The sequence below is a fragment of the Sinohyriopsis cumingii genome, chromosome 16 (assembly GCF_028554795.1).
Source record: "Sinohyriopsis cumingii isolate HCF-2022 chromosome 16, ASM2855479v2, whole genome shotgun sequence".
In the NCBI taxonomy this organism is placed as follows: Eukaryota; Metazoa; Mollusca; class Bivalvia; order Unionida; family Unionidae; genus Sinohyriopsis; species Sinohyriopsis cumingii.
The window spans coordinates 98657594-98674266 of NC_142976.1; the positions used below are offsets into that span (position 1 = coordinate 98657594).

General features: G+C 35.5%; 1 protein-coding gene across 4 annotated transcripts in view; it reads right to left on the reverse strand.

The window, feature by feature from the left end:
• LOC149781049 (uncharacterized) overlaps window positions 1-16673 on the reverse strand; it is an 89620-nt gene that overhangs the window by 14914 nt on the left and 58033 nt on the right. For all 4 annotated transcript variants that reach the window (XM_089938181.1, XM_089938179.1, XM_089938180.1 and 1 more), the window contains one exon: window positions 11595-12907. In XM_089938181.1, the coding sequence (XP_089794307.1) occupies window positions 11595-12907 (1313 nt within the window). The remainder of the gene's footprint in view (window positions 1-11594; window positions 12908-16673) is intronic.

Sequence of the window (16673 nt, forward strand, 5' to 3'; positions counted from 1 at the left end):
CAATTGCGCGTGAAATCCGATACTGATACAAGGATATTGCCACATTGATACACCTCGTTCAACAAAGCTTGTCGCGAATTTCTATGTAAGACTTGTAGATTGGTATAGGTCTGACTCCGTAGGTAAGATTATGATAACTGTAGGATTGTCTCTTTCGTGAAATTAGATTGGTGATTTTATAGCATGCCTCATTCTACCATGCACTTAGCTGCCTATATACATTTTGACAAGAAGAAAATAATGTATTTCAAACCAGTTATTTTAATGATTCATTGGTATTGCAATGACCCTTCATATGAGAAAAATCACTCCATGATTACATGACCATTGTTTACAATGAAAATACGCAACCACTCTTTTGTTAGCAACGCGACAAGGGGAATGCCATCGTCATTCTATACATGCGTATAACGAAAAATGATGTAGCTACGCGCCTGTCTGCAGTCAATTTTTTTGCTGGTCGAGTCGTCTGCAATTTAGTGACTGTGGTCATAGTGATGACGTTATGATGACGCCATTTGGAGTTTCAAAGTAAGCATTTATTTTACGAAAGCGAATATTATTAAACCTTTTTTAAAAATTGTTCACTGGTGAAAACATGCCTGAAAAGTATCTACACCAGTTGCATGAACTGTGTTGCTGTATCAATAAGTAAATAAAAAAATACATTTTAGGAAAATAATTTTTTATGTTCCCCCAAATATGATTTCTTCTCTTTATTATACCTGTTTGTTTCCAGATCGATACACGAATTTGACTATGTTTTATCAGCATCTTCAAGCAAAGTTGGGTGTGATTTTGCAACGGTACATATAACACCTTTCAGCACATATACTGGGGCCTCGAGTGGCCGAGTGGTCTAAAGCGTTCTCCGTTACTGATCACTGCTATCTCACCTCTGTCTGCGTGGGTTCGAGTCTAGGATTCAGCTAATGTGGATATGTAAGAAAGCTTGCCAGTAGCTTCTCGTGGGTCGGTGGTTCTTCCCGGGGGTTTTCCGGGTTCTTCCTCCACCATTAATACTGGTCGCCATACCTAGCCTATTATGTGCTGAAAAATGGCGTTAAACCCTACAACAACAACATCAATCAGCACATATACTAGTTACATGCACGTGCAGTCAGCTGTCATCATGATGCACGCCTTTTTGAAACTGATTTAATTCACACGTGAATACTAACACACACACACAAAACAAACAAAAAACACCAATGCGCCATATAAACTTACTATACAATCATCCTATGACAGCCTTCCATAAGTTGACATATTCATATCACAGAATAGAAAGTGTCGCATTTGTCAAAAACCAGATGGGGAGTCCAATTTTGTGAACAGAATGGAAACCTGACATTATTTGTCATTTAAGATCTTCAGCAAAAGGTCAAAATAAACCAGGATTGGCAGTCATGCGGAGATATGCGCCAAATATCACTTAAATGGCTAAAAACGTAGTCAACTGTATTTATTTGTATATTGCGCTTACCTTGTGTCATAAATCAAATGGAATATAACTGTCTCTGTTTCGAGACCACTTTAACCCTGTGTCTTGTTTTTGTGGAAATTAATCACTCAAAATTAATGCATTATCTCGCTTGTTTCATATCCTGCAGTATTTCGTACCCTTTAATTTGCATTATCCGTAATGATATTTTAGTCAATTTTATCATCTAATTTTCATTATCCGTAATGACATTTTTTACAATTTTCGCGTTTAATTTTCATTTTCCGTAATTATAATTTTGACAGTTTTCTCATCTGATTTTCTTTTAAAAATCTTACTTTAAATATTTGCAAATTTTTGTACTTAAGAAAATTGTAATTGTGAATTTGTGCAGCCTCCATATATAAAAAATACAACCATAAAGCGTTTACAATATTAGATTCAGTACAGTACATTAGGTCATTTATTAGCAGTCCATAAGGTCATTTACTAGCCGAATCTGTTATTAGTCAACAAAATGCCCTTTTCGAACAGACATGGACAATTTTCGGTGGCAAAAAGTTATACCTATATCTTGACTAAGCTCACGAGTTATTATGTACTTTTCAGAGAGTGACGTTTGTAAGATGTTTGCGTTTTAAACATGCACAGTGGAGAGAAAGATGGCATACCTCTATGCTACTTTGATGTAATGTGGCTGACATTTCTTTGGATATTGCACTTTTGCAATTGTATATGATCTAAGCACATTGGTAACTAAAATGACTGCTCCCTTATGCTAAAAAAATCAGCCTGAATTAGTCTAAAGTACACTGTCTTTAACACCTATTAAAATAGGGAAAATTAATTTTGCCAACTAGACAATAACAGCTTCTGAAAGTGCAATGAATGAATTACTACATATATAAAATGTTAAAAAAAAAAGTTATCGGCTCTTTTTTTTCACAATTTACCTGTGAAGTCCAGGAAGTGAAAATGAGCAAGCGGAGCTAGCAGTTGTTGAAAGATGCACATCTGGAGTAAGGTTAAGCTGTATACTCTATAACCCAGAGTACACCAATCAATCATACACCAAAATAAAGGGAATTAAAGGTTCTTTGAACAACAATACCTAAGATATACAAGGTCTTTTTAAATAGCCGGTATAGCCAGTGAGGAAACCCGGGGAAATTCTTTCTCTCTAAAATTCTAACCCATGCGAAATACAAAACTGTATAGCGCCACTTTAACGTTACGCCTTTTACTAGAAACTAGACTGGTTGTTATGACAACAAGCCATGAAAGCTGTGAGGAATATTTATTGTCGTAAATCTTCTTCTCGTTAAGCGAGTACATAAACCAAACAATCTCACAAGATGCAGAAATGCAATAAATATTTTGCGTCAATACATAAACATACTACTATATTAATGCAAATTTGTTTTATAAAATAAGTTTCTGTAGACTTCCTAGTTGAAAATATCGTTACTTGAAATGTTGTGAGTGTGTGTGTTTGTTATATTTATTTGGATTTTTAACGTAGCTTTAAAAAAAATTCAGTCATATTACGACGATGTCTGCATTGTGGCAGTTTATAGTGATGACTAGAACCGGGGAATCATGCCACAGACAAGTAGCATGATGTTCTACCCAGTCACATCATCCTGACAATTCACTCAGTCTCTAAAAGTCCCCAGTTTCACCTAATATCCAAAAGTCCTCCGTTTCACTCAATATCGTTAAGTCCCCCGTTTCATTCAATATCTAAAAGTCCCCCGTTTCACTCAATATCTAAAAACAAACGCAGTTTCACTCAAGATCTAAAAATAGAATTTTGACCTTGTTAATGATACTTCTGGTGATAGTGAGATTTACCCCGAGGATGATACAGCAGAAATTATGAAAAATCATTTTTACTGTACTCCATTACTTTTTTATTGAAAAGCTTGTATATAACATTTTAAGAAATCCTCACGTTTCTCTCAGAAATAATAGTAGGAAAATTTTCCTGTAAATGCAATTAATTCTGACGGATTTTAACTTTTTGGATGTTGAAATTTTTGAAGAAAACAAAAATCCGTGTAGCATACCAAGAAATAAGAAAGTTGTACAATAACAGAATTAAAGACTTAATAATGTTTACTTCCTTAATTATTGTCAACGTGTTTTTATTTGTAATTTCGTAGTGTTTATTTTTTATAAACTTGGCATTGTATATGTTTTACGTGTTATCAAATATAGCGCTTCTGACGAGTATGCGTTGTACTAAGTCCACTTTATATTATTATTATTATTATTATTATTGTTGTTGTTGTTGTTGTTATTATTATTATTATTATTATTATTATTATTATTAATTTAGTGAAACAAGGACTAGGTCTGGATTTCGGACATAAAACTTAAGTCAGGACCTAACTTACAACTAATATTTGCTGATATGATTGACTTAAATTTCAGTTTGCTTTAAAATTAACTAATCAGATGTCGAAAGCCTTGACTTTACTTCAAGACATATCTTGAAGAAATTTGGGTCCGAGGTCTGATACAGCATACATCGCCCTATAATAATTCAAAACGTTGACAGTTACGTCCCTCTGGAATGTAACACAATGACAAACGAGCCCATATCAGTTAATTGCTCTCAATGACAGCTATTGATATTTACGATGGGCGGTTACCTCATGAAATGTGACCCAACTCTGCGAATGGAAACTGCACTCTAATTGTACCTACATCATGAAAATAGTTTGTCATATTTATTTCCATTATATTTTCAAAATAAGTTCCCCATGATGTAATCAGTATTGAGTAAACAATGACGATTGTAACAGGGTGACGAGAATTGATGAAAAAATGTTTTTAACAGATAAAAATCATAGATCGGGGCCCCGAGTGGCCGAGTGGTCTAAAGCGCTCTTACGGATCACTGCCATCTCACCTGTCTGCGTGGGTTCAAGTCTCGGATTCAGCCATTGTTTGTATGTGAGAAAGTTTGCCAGTAGCTTCTCGTGGGTCGGTGGTTCTTTCCGGGGTTTTCCCGGGTTCTTCCTCCACCATTAATACTGGCCGCCATGTATAGCATATCGTGTGCTGAAAAATGGCGTTAAACCCCACAACAACAACAAATCATAGATCAGTGACAGACTCGTATTTGCCACTTGGCGCGTGCAAATACGAAACTGTCATTGTGTATGGTCAGATCCCTAACTGCTGTGATTTAATATCAACCGTCACATAATGTACCAGCAAGTTCAGGATCGACGTTGTTCATTCTACTTCTGCTTGGGACTAATAAGCATAGACTCTGATCTGCAAATGCACTATGTGACAGCCGATCTGGGTCTTTGCTTCTCCCAGATAAATGTATGTTATAACTGCCAATAAGGTACCATTCCGTACTTGTGGGAAGAAAAATTACTTGAAAAATATATCTTGAGTGTGTGTGTGTGTGTAACTTATGAAACTATCAATATAACTCAGGATGATAAAAAGGGCATTACATGTTGCAAATGAGCGATATTAAACCACCATATATGTCAAGTGGTGTCATTATAAATATTTGCTTCATGTACCAGGAACCAAGTCACGATTAACTGTCGCGGTGACTTTACTATGTAATAGAAACAGGCATAAATATGTTATCATTTAGACATATACTTCCTGGTCAACAGTCCAATATCACAAACACGTCAGTCCATAGTTTTCTTTTTTTTCCCTCGCCAATTATTAAAGCCCAGTGCTACCGTTACGTTACGTGCAAATATATGATATATGCCAAATCATCTGAATAACACTGAATCTTGAAAGACATTGGTCCTAAACAGCGTAGGGTTCCGTTAAAATCAGATAATATCGACGCTTCATCACATTATTACCCATGTAATTTCTCCCTCGAATTGAGGAACCGGGCCATTTTTCACATGTGTACGAATTAATCCGATGTTGCTCGTCGACGTCAGTGAGTAAACCGATTTCAGTCGAAAGCTATAACGGAAGATTTGATGACGTCACCGCTGCAAAGATAAGAAGTTAACGCCACGCTATGTAGCATTGTCTTCAGCACTAGTTAGCGCTTCAGTGCATATTCCAGCGCCCCAGCTGATCACCAATATATACAAGAGTCTTATTTTTATCTAATGCACGTTTAAATGTAGTGTGCCACGTACGAATGTAATCTTTCTATAATAGTCACTAACAGAATCCGTCGAATGTATGACATCGCTACTTTTGGAGCACTCCCAGAGATGATCGGAGTTACGAGCGACCACGCTGACTGAATTAAGGGGTGGCAACTCTTAATTATAAATTGAATATTTGAATGTAGTTGAAACGTAACATATTATTTCAAAAAACGGTTTTGTGTCAGCTGTTTTAACAAATCATTTCCTTCCTTCTAACCTTTAGTTAGATTGGTAAAGGTAACATTTATGATAAAGGGCGGCTTGGAGGCTTTAACAATTTTTTTTTTTTTTAAATACTGATTGAAGCTTATCTACCCTGAATTTTGTGATATTAACCAGTGATTTCTAACTTTAAATCAAAGAACATAGATAATAAGCATCTGTCATAAAAATACATTTTATTTTTGTGCAATTTTTCTGTTTGTCAGGTTTTAAAAATGTCATTTTGATGGAATTATAATATATGAATGTTCAAAAAAGCATAAATTTGCTCTAATTCGTATCCTTTTTTGCCCTAATTCGTATCCCTTTTTTGCCCTAATTCGTATTTCTTTTTCCCATAATTTGTATCCCTTTTTTGCCCACATTCGTATCCCATTTTTGCTCGAATTCTTATCCTTTTTTGCCCTACGTTGTATCCCTTTTTGTCTTAAGTTGTATCTTTTTATCCCAGATTCGTATATCTGTTTCCCTAAGTCATGTCTCTTTTTTGCCCTAATTCGTATCTTTTTTGCCCTAATCCCTTTTTTATTCTTACACTGTTCCTTATGTGTCAGCAAACTATTCAACAGACTGTTTATAACACAATCGGAACATCAGTGTCATTTCTATGAAATCAAGAAATAACCTCTGATGTCGTTGTCATAAATAAAAGTACAATATAAATTATATGGGCATGCTGATTTGTTTCTAACGGCCGCCATGTATAGCCTATCTTGTGCTGAAAAATGGCGTTAAACCCTACAAAAACAAACAAACAAACAAATTTCAGGTGTGTCTTTCTTGACCTGGCAGAAAATGTCGAAGATGTTCCAATTGCCTAGCGACACAGCAACTCCGAATGTAATACACACTTTTATGTGAATATTTTCAGTACAAGAATCAGGTATTGCATTAAAACGAGAACTTAGTTATAAAAATTTCCTAATATTAAAAATCTCGAGATTGCTTGACATGCGTCAAAAATGCTAGCCAGTCGGAAACAAAAACACGTAATGTTGTGCCCAGTGTAACATGCATCTATTATCATACACTGGGTTTATTAGATACTTAAAGAAGGCATATCAATCACACTTTTAGTCAAATGAAAAATTAGGACTTTTATCATAAAAAATCTCGCTCAAAATCAGATATATTTGGAGACAGCGTCATCCTAAGAATTACTACTCTCATTACGTGACTCAACTGACCATCGGTGATTGGAATATGGGTGTGACGCAACTGACCATCGGTGAATGGAATATGCGCACACTAGTGGACAGTACACCAGCTGATGGAACAGATAGAAGAACACCTTAAGTTTTTAGAGTGCTGGTCCGATTCAACACCCAGACAGCAGCTCTGAGTGAAATTTGCCTAGCTGAGGAAGGACAACTCGCCCAAGTAAGAACCGGCTTCTGGAGTGGCCAACGTAAACCAAAGGGACGCGAAGCAGGTGTTGGGGCTTGATGGGTTATGAATAAAATGACCGCTAGGTAGCAGCTCACACATCACCCAAAAGGGCATAAAAATGGCAGACTAACGCAGTTGAGATTTCTGCTGTCTTGGAACAGCTCAATTGCCCTAAACACAGATTTTCATTAAAGCTAACATTGTTTCCATACGCCACAGATGCCTCGCCAATGTAAGGCAATTAAAGAGCAAATTTCTAAGTCAAACTGGAGAAAAAACTCCATAAACGTTGCCAAAGAAAACTCAAACTTGACCTAGGTTTGGGTAGTATAAATGGTAAAACCAAGACTGATCTAACGTTGTCAGAATAAAGGATCATACCAAAATTAATCCAGCGTTGTAAGGATAAAGGATCATACCAAACTCAGTTTAACCTTGTCAGCATAAACGAACATACCAAACTTGATGTAGCGTTCTCAGAATAAAGGATCACACCAAACTCAGTTTAGCATTGTCAGCATAAAGGAACATACCAAATTCCATCTAACGTTGTCAGAATAAAGGATCATACCAAAATTTATCCAGCGTTGTCAGGATAAAGGATCATTCCAAACTCAATTTAACCTTGTCAGTATAAAGGAACATGCCAAACTTGATGTAGCGTTGTCAGAATAAAGGATCATACCAAAATTGATTTAGCGTTGTCAGGATAAAGGATCATACCAAACTCAATTTAGCATTGTCAGCATAAAGGAACATACTAAACTTGATGTAGCGTTGTCAGGATAAAGGATCATACCAAACCCAATTTAGCGTTGTCAGCATAGAGGAACATACTAAACTTGATGTAGCGTTGTCATAATGAAGGATCATACCAAACTTGATGTAGCGTTGTCATGATAAAGGATCATACCAAAATTGATTTAGAGTTTTCAGGATAAAGGATCATACTAAACCCAATTTAGCGTTGTCATGATAAAGGATCATACCAAAACTGATCAAGCATTGTCAGGATAAAGAATCATACCAAACTCAGTTTAGCGTTGTCAGCATAGAGGAACAAACCAAACTTGATGTAGCGTTCTCAGCATAAAGGAACATACAAAACTTGATCTAGCGTTGTCAGGGTAAAGGATCATACCAAACTTGATGTAGCATTGTCAGGATAAAGGATCATACCAAACTTTATATTGCGTTGCCAGTATAAAGGTTCATATCAAATTTGTTTTCAATCGATGAATTACTTCAAACTTTTTGAGTGGTAAGCGACATGCACAGTTCCAAATCATACAAAGGCTAAAAGTTAAAAATAGGGTACCTTACTCACCCTTATAAGCGAATTCATCCATAAATTTGTTTTCACAAGATCTTCTCCTGTCAGGGGTATCTTTCTTTTCTCTACTGACAGTTTCCAAGCCAAAAATCATTTTGTCTTTCTGGATAATGGCATTACATTTTCATCTCCTAATACAAACAGGTATTTAATTTCACATATTTCATACTCAAATAAACTGACAAATTTTCTATTAGATAGAAGATCCCTACGAATTCAGGTCGTTTTCAAAGTAATATAAATTTATCGATGTATATCATCGTGAAGCCACCTTTAGAAACAGTATAATGCAAAACATCTCCTTTGACTTTCTCCACTTTTCACTGCCATAAAAAGTTGAAAAATAATTCGTTGTATTTTCGGATAAAATTTTGTGGAAGATTTGGTAAAGAGATGAACAAATAATTAGGCTTTGCAATAAATAAAATTTTCATAACTGTTATCTTACCAGCTGTTGTTAAGGATCACTTTTCCGAAGATTAAGACATTTTTAATCAGTTTTATATTATATTCAAATTCATCTTTACTATTCTATCAAAATTCACCAAAAACTTGATGCCAATGACGTAAATTCAGTCAGCCACCGTAACCTGTGATGATTTGTTTCTGCACTATGCTTCTTGTTTCATATTCAAACCGTTAGCAATATTAAGTTTCAGTCCTGAAATCCTTGCAAAGAAATCCAATACTTCAATAAACGATTCCAAGGATTCAAAAGAGCCATTTAGAATTAATTAGCATCTTTTGCAAATTGCGAAAATAAAAATTCTATATTTTGTTACCTTTGGTTTAATGTCTTTTATATATATACATACTACATCTACGTATGTAAAACGAAAAGTGGATATGCCTAGAGCAGATGGGTTGAAAGTTTGTCTTCAAGACCACTATAATTTGGAAAATATATTGCAATCAAATCTGAACAGAAAGAGGCATCTATGTTGATTTGGGAACAATGGGAGCCATTATTCCAACAGTAAGTAAGAAAAATGTTTTATTATTCAAATGCATGTTCATAGCCTGATGTACGTCACAGTGTACGTAATATATAATGTCAATCCATGTCATATCAACTGGTATGACATGAAACCTCTCTCACTCTCTCTGTTTTTGTTTTCTTTTTCTTTCATCAGTGCAGAAAAATTATTGGCTAGACCTATATACATTAAAAATACGTATGACGTATGCATGTCAATAAAAGCTGTAAAAACTTTAAAATATTTCTACACTACCCACTGAAGTTTCTTCTTGGTATCGACTCGACTAGTAAATAATTACTGAGTAAAATATATTTTAAAAAATATAAAAAAATAAAATTATTTTGCCGTAAGAAGGTAACAACTGAACTTGACGTAGATCTTTCTAATTATAAATTTCATTTCAATCTAGGAGTTCAATAAGTCGTTCTCGTGCGGCAACAAAGTTGAAAGTCCAAGTTCTAATTCGAACAGGGGAAGATGGGGGAAAAAAAAACTTAAATAGAATTGTGTCTTCTTCATGTAAAACTTTAATTCCATCAAATACTTTACAAGTCTTGCGTGGAACAAACATGAATGCAAAGTTAGTATTTAATCAGGGGTTATGACTGCGTAAAATATTTGCTGACAAAAATTAAAAATCGACCTTGACCTTCCATACGCAAAGCGTCATTCCAAATTTCATCTTTATCCATCAAGTCTTTCAGAAGTTGTTGAGCGGAAACAAAATTTGTGACAGACGAAACAAGCGAGGTCAGGACCAGACGGGATAGATCGTGACAGCATGCCAGGCCAGGGGATAACGGGACAGAACGTAACAGGTCAGGCCAGGACAAGACGCGACAGGCCAGAGCAGGACAAGACGGGACATGACATGCGAAGACATGTCGAACGGAAATAGATGTTACGCTCCCTCCAACTGATGTTTTACCGACTGAAACTTTGTGTATATATATATATATATATATATATATATATATATATATATATATATATATATATATATATATATTCCAAGTCTTTAAACATCTTTCTTAAGGCAAAACAATATTATTTAGGTATGTAGGGGGTGGCGGGAGTTGTTATAAGAAAGTAAGTTAAAGGTATGACAATTTCATTTCATCAAACTTGTAAGACGGTTGTCTCTTCAGAATATAACCTAAATGGTACAGAAAATACGAAAGCATAAACCAACTATATTCATAATTGCACTTATAGCTGTAAGCAATCCACACATTAATAGTTTCCATGGATACAATAGATAACCATTGAGATTTTGAGAAATAGCAAGGAAGTGCCTTAGTCTAAGATGTCTTACAAAGTTTCAGTCGATAAAACATCAGTTCACCAGTCAAAGAAATAGCAAGGAACGGTCTAAGATATGATACGCAGTTTCAGTCGAGAAATAAAACACCACGTTACCAGTCAATGCAATAATAAGGAAGTGGCTGTTGTCTACAATGTGATACGCAGTTTACCTCAAGGCAAATACATTGTAAATTTCGGTTGACATATCTACTGTCTTCATTTACATAAAGAAATGTGTAAAATCTTCTGCTTCGGGAAAACGTGCTTAGTAATCAAAATTCATCGTATTTTAATGAATGAAAAATTCAGTTAAGCTTCTATTTGGTCAAATCATCATTCGAAGTCTGCTTGCCTACGACAGTTAGACTTATATTCAATAGAAACGTATACAGTAATGGCCTTGTATACAATACAAATGCGATCACTGAAGAGAGAAGGCCACTCGGACAAACGAGAAAACGTAATAAAGTGAACTCCCTCTTGAGGGATTAGGTTACTGTTACAAATCGCGCTGTTGCAAGATACATAGTATGTGTCGAGTACATTATTCCTATCACAAAAGACAGCCTCTTCATTAGAGACCCTTATTATTGCATAATGAATGGCATCATCAAAAGGAATCACAGTACCAAGTGGAACATGAAGAAATAGAAAGACCCGTCTTGGAAAGATCTTCACGTGACTCATGACAAGATGACAAGGAACTTGATAAAGTACTCGAGGGAATATTTGACTATTAATGATGGAATGTCGGTGTTTACCTTGAGTATTAGGGTTTCGCCCATCTTCAGGTGTCGGATCCGGAAGACAAGGGAACAATACTCATCTCTCTGTCCTTCTCCAATGCGGTTAAGTGGTTTGTCATCTAACAAAATAAAGTCCTCACCAACAACCCACTCTCGATTAGGAACATCCAATAGAACTGGTTTCTTTCTTTGCAGCCACTGACTCTCAAGAAGTTTCTTCAAACGACTAGTAAAACTGTCCGATTCAGAAAGATTTACCCCAGCTGCCGCTGATCCCTGTAACAATGTTAAGAAGTTTTCATGAGTCCAAGCTTCATCAATATAAAAACCATTTGACGACAAGCTAGATTCAGGCGTTGTTTTTGTCAAACTTTGATACTCATCCGATAGCTGTTTACACCTTGGGTCCAGTGTTTCTTTGGCCTTAAGGTGCTCTTGGAGGCTAGCTTGAAGAGACACATTTTCATTGTACAAGGTTGCATTAATGACCTTGTGCTTTTTGTTGTCTTCTTGCATGGAGAAGAGTCTTGATGTTAGTTCCTCGTTCAACTTTTGACTCTTCTCTAGTTTCTGGTTCGCTTCCAGCAATTTAATTTGAAGCGTTTCAGCAAAATTAATCAAGGCATCATTTTGACGCGATATGTTGTCGCCCATACAACTCACTGATCCACGGGTAGTCGATGAGGGTTGAGGTAATGATGCGACGGAATGATTTACAGTGTATCCAGATAGTGAGGACAAACCAGAACTTGATGAGCAATAAGAATCTTCCACTGAATTAAACCTTTCTGACCCAGAAAACATGGAAGGTGTCACATGGGACAAGCCTGATCTTTGCGTTAAGGAAGAAGGTTTATATGACATTCCATTTGCATACACGCTTTCTTGAACTGCCACGGAAGTTCTACATCCATTTGGCATTTCATATCTATCAAAGACAAAATTCGAATGCCCTCGGTCAATTTTTTGTACATGGAGGTGAGGTATTTGATGTTGATTTTCATTAATCCCCAGTCGTCCATCAACATCGTCATAATTTTCCTCCTCACTCATTGCCAAAATTTGATCACTTTTCTGCACATGCTTTATGAAAATGTCACCATCGCTATCATTTTCCTGAGGTTGGGGTTTACGAACAAATGCAGACATATTCTGGTTGTATCGTATAAAATCTTCCCCTCTGACCGTTGCTCCAGTTATTTTGGCTCCAGACAAGTCATTTGTAGGCAGAATCTTCCTTGTGTACCCATTTTGTTCTGGTATGTCAACATTTGCTGCATTTTGTTTTCTCAGTTCTAATGAATTTTGTCTTGTCATATTTTGCAGTCCTGAAAAGAAATATTGTATCTGATATTGTTAAATTGCAATTAATTATTATATTAGATATTATTAAACTGCAATTAACTATTATATCAAATATGAAATTGCAATTAACTTTTATATTAATTATTATTAAATTGCAATTAACTATTATATTATTATTAAATTGCAATTAACTATTATATTATTATTAAATTGCAATTAACTATTATATTATCATTAAATTGCAATTAACTGCATCTTTCCAATTTAAAAAATATTTGCTGTTTTGTAGAAGATTTATAGATGTCAAATTCACGTAATAACCACGGAAGGAAAATTCAGAAAATAATGTTTCAAAAATGCAGGAGACTTCATGAAATACAGGGGATCTTTTCAAATACAAAATGTCAAAAACCAGTTGTCTTCTTTAATGTATATATCGTAAATTGGCCGACCAATTTCAAAGAAGGAAACCAAACACGAGAAAACATTATACGAGCGTGGATATGTTTTAAAACAAGAATAATTCTATTCATTCCAAAACAAGAAGGTTAACAAATTATCATTAGAAATTTTGCATATATTGTCTTATATAACAATAAATTATTACAATATAATAATTCACGTCAAATATGATCACCTTCTAAAGGACGATTCATGCACTAACTGCTTTTTTAAAATGTGGGGGCCCCGAGCGGCCAAGTGATCTAAAGCGCTCTCCGTTACGGATCACTGCTATCTCACCTCTGTCTACGTGGGTTCGAGTCTCAGATTCGGCTAATGTGGGTACGTGAGAAAGCTTGCCAGTAGCTTCTCGTGGGTAGGTGGTTCTTTCCGGGGTTTTCCCGGGTTCTTCATCCACCATTAATACTGGCCGCCATGTATAGCCTATCGTGTGCTGAAAAAATGGCGTTAAACCCTACAACAACAACAACTTTTTTAAAATGTGACAAAATTGTTGAAGGTTTTTAGTTACAGTGGAAATATCTGATAGGCATCATTTGTAAAAAAAAATATAAAGCAAAAAAACAACAAAAAAAAAAATTCAAGAAAATTTAAAACCTGAAAAGTCCGTCATACCAAAATGCTTTCTGTAAAATTAAGTCGTGTTGTGCAGCTTTTGACAAGTCATTTAAAAGATGCTCTATTTTCAGTAGCAATGGTCATAGTTGATGACGTCATTTGTATAAATAGGTCTTCATACGGGATTGTCTGATGGAACATAAAATTCTTTAGAATGGTTTCTCAGAAGAAATTTTTAATGCTTCTGTAATTTGAGTAACAGCAGCTGGTTGATAGAGGATCGGCATTATTTGTAAAATTTAATAGACCTGCAAACTTTCATTTTTGAGCGTTTTTATTTTTAGAAGAAGGCGTTAAGGGGTTGTTAATATTTGCAGCAATTGCGCCAATATGTGTAGGCAGATCATCACTTGTTAAAACAAACTAAGTAAATTTGGTAAAATTATGTGGAGCGGTTTTGGACAAGGAATTCTTTTGTTTGTTTTTTTTTTTGTCTATAAGCAAAAGTGGATTTATTTGATGACCGATCAGCATTATTTGTTTACATTTTTTTTTCAAACAACTTTTTTTGGCCAGAATGTTCTTTATGAAATTTGCTTGAAACGTAAAATGTTTGTACGCTTTACCCGACAGCATGACCATTATAACGACATAATTCATGTTTCAGAAGAAATTGAAAATAAAAGATTTTGACTGACACACAAGAAACGATGGACAACGCATGACGGACACACAGCGTCGAAAGCCACGGGTGATAATCCGCTACACTCCTGTATCACCCCCCCCCCCGTGCTGAGATTTCCTCGCTTCTCAGCAATTTGACTAAAATCAGATCTATGCTGTTATACATGAAGATCTGACAGCGACCGCTTAGGGGTCATGTTCTGGTAACCTATGTTATTACCATAATACAATTTGTTTCAAAAATCTACTATAATTTACCATGTAGCTACAATGAAAAGTTGTCAGTCCAACTATTTCACCGTGGTGACCTTTCAACACTTGTTACATTTTTCAGACAGATTAAAAATAATGCAAACCAAATAAAAGTTCATTTTTTTTAAAATAGAAGGCCATGTGCACGGTCTTTTCTCCTCTTAATGTGACTCTAGATTTTGTCGCTAATATAATTAGGTTAATTGCTCCTAATTACTCTGCGTTATACATACATACATACATACATACATACATGTATATATATTCCATTTGCACGTGTTTTCCGTATGTGTACATAGTCTTGGCTCTCTTGTATATTTAATTTTTCTGTTTGTATAACTGTCTCCTACATGTGTATTTATCGTTACAGCTGTATATCTTAAATTTGCATGTGCTTTTAGATTATAATTTATTCGTGATTTTTTTTGTTTGCATGAAATTTTTAAAGCAAAAATTGATTTTGTATATAAATAAGACTTGAAAATCTAGCAACATAATTAGATTAGTATGAATGTACGCCTGTCTGTCTGTCTGTATGTCTGTCTGAATGTCTGTATGTATGTATGTATGTATGTATATATGTCTGTCTGTCTGTATGTATGTATGTGTGTGTGTGTATGTATGTATGTATGTATGTATGTGTCACGAAATTATGTCATTTAAGCTGTCATTGAATTACATTCTGAAGTGAATACAGCATGTCCTGTTGCCAATTTCGTTACCATTTATCTATTTTTGGTCCTATGAAACTCTCATGATGTATATAAATTTACTCAATAAACAGATCACAACGAACTACTGTCACGTGCACGCTGAACTTGAGTACTAAGCTTGAATCAGTATAGGCGCATGGAATGATACCTTGTCAAGATGGTGTTTTTTCACGATAGTGGATATCTTTCATTTGTAGTGGTACATAATAATCACACCTTCCCTGTTTCTTTCCATCGGTTGAGTTTAACACAGTATATTCCTTTGTTAGATGACTTGCATTTTTTTTAGACGTCAGTTGTGTCAGTCAAATTGGACATAATACAGTGCTGTCAGATTTAACAGTGTCTATTTTAAGTTTGCCATCATCGTTTTACCGAGTTGACAACCTGGTACGAATTACAAACGTTTTTAGTAAATGAAGAAAAGGATTTCATCTTCTTATGGTCCCTTTTCTTGTATAAGAAATCGCTTATGATATTGGCTATCACGTTTTAGTTTTTTTAAATGTGGTCTTTTATTGTGGACGCATACATAAAATGTATAGTAAGCATTTAGCCCAGAACAATGGTTGTGTTGGCCTAATCATGCGTGACCCAATCGTTCTCCAGCAGAGTGTGTGTGTGTGTGTGTGTGTGTGTGTGTGTGTGTGTGTGTGCTTTGTATTTTTAACGTAGCTTTAACAATTTTTCAGTCGTACGATGTCTGCAATGTGACAGTTTATAGTGATATCTGTCTAGCACTGGGGCATCATGCCGCAGACATGCAGCATGATGTCCCACCCAGTCACATCATCCTGACACCAGGCAGACCAGTCCTAACACTAACCTCTTAATGCTGAGCGCCAAGCAAGGCAGCTGTTTGTACCATTTTTGTAAGTCTTTGGTATGACTCAACCGGGGATCGAACTCACGACCTCCCGCATCCGAGGCGAACGCTCTAACCACTAGGCCACCGGAGCTGTCATTATTTGAACAGCATAATTTCGTGTTTTCATATATGTTACATAACAGTATAATCTCACAATTTCTTATTCTCGTGCATGCGTCGTAACAGCATAAATTCAAACGTTTACAAATTTTCATGCATGTTACAGGTAAAGTTTCGTAACTTCATGTCTGT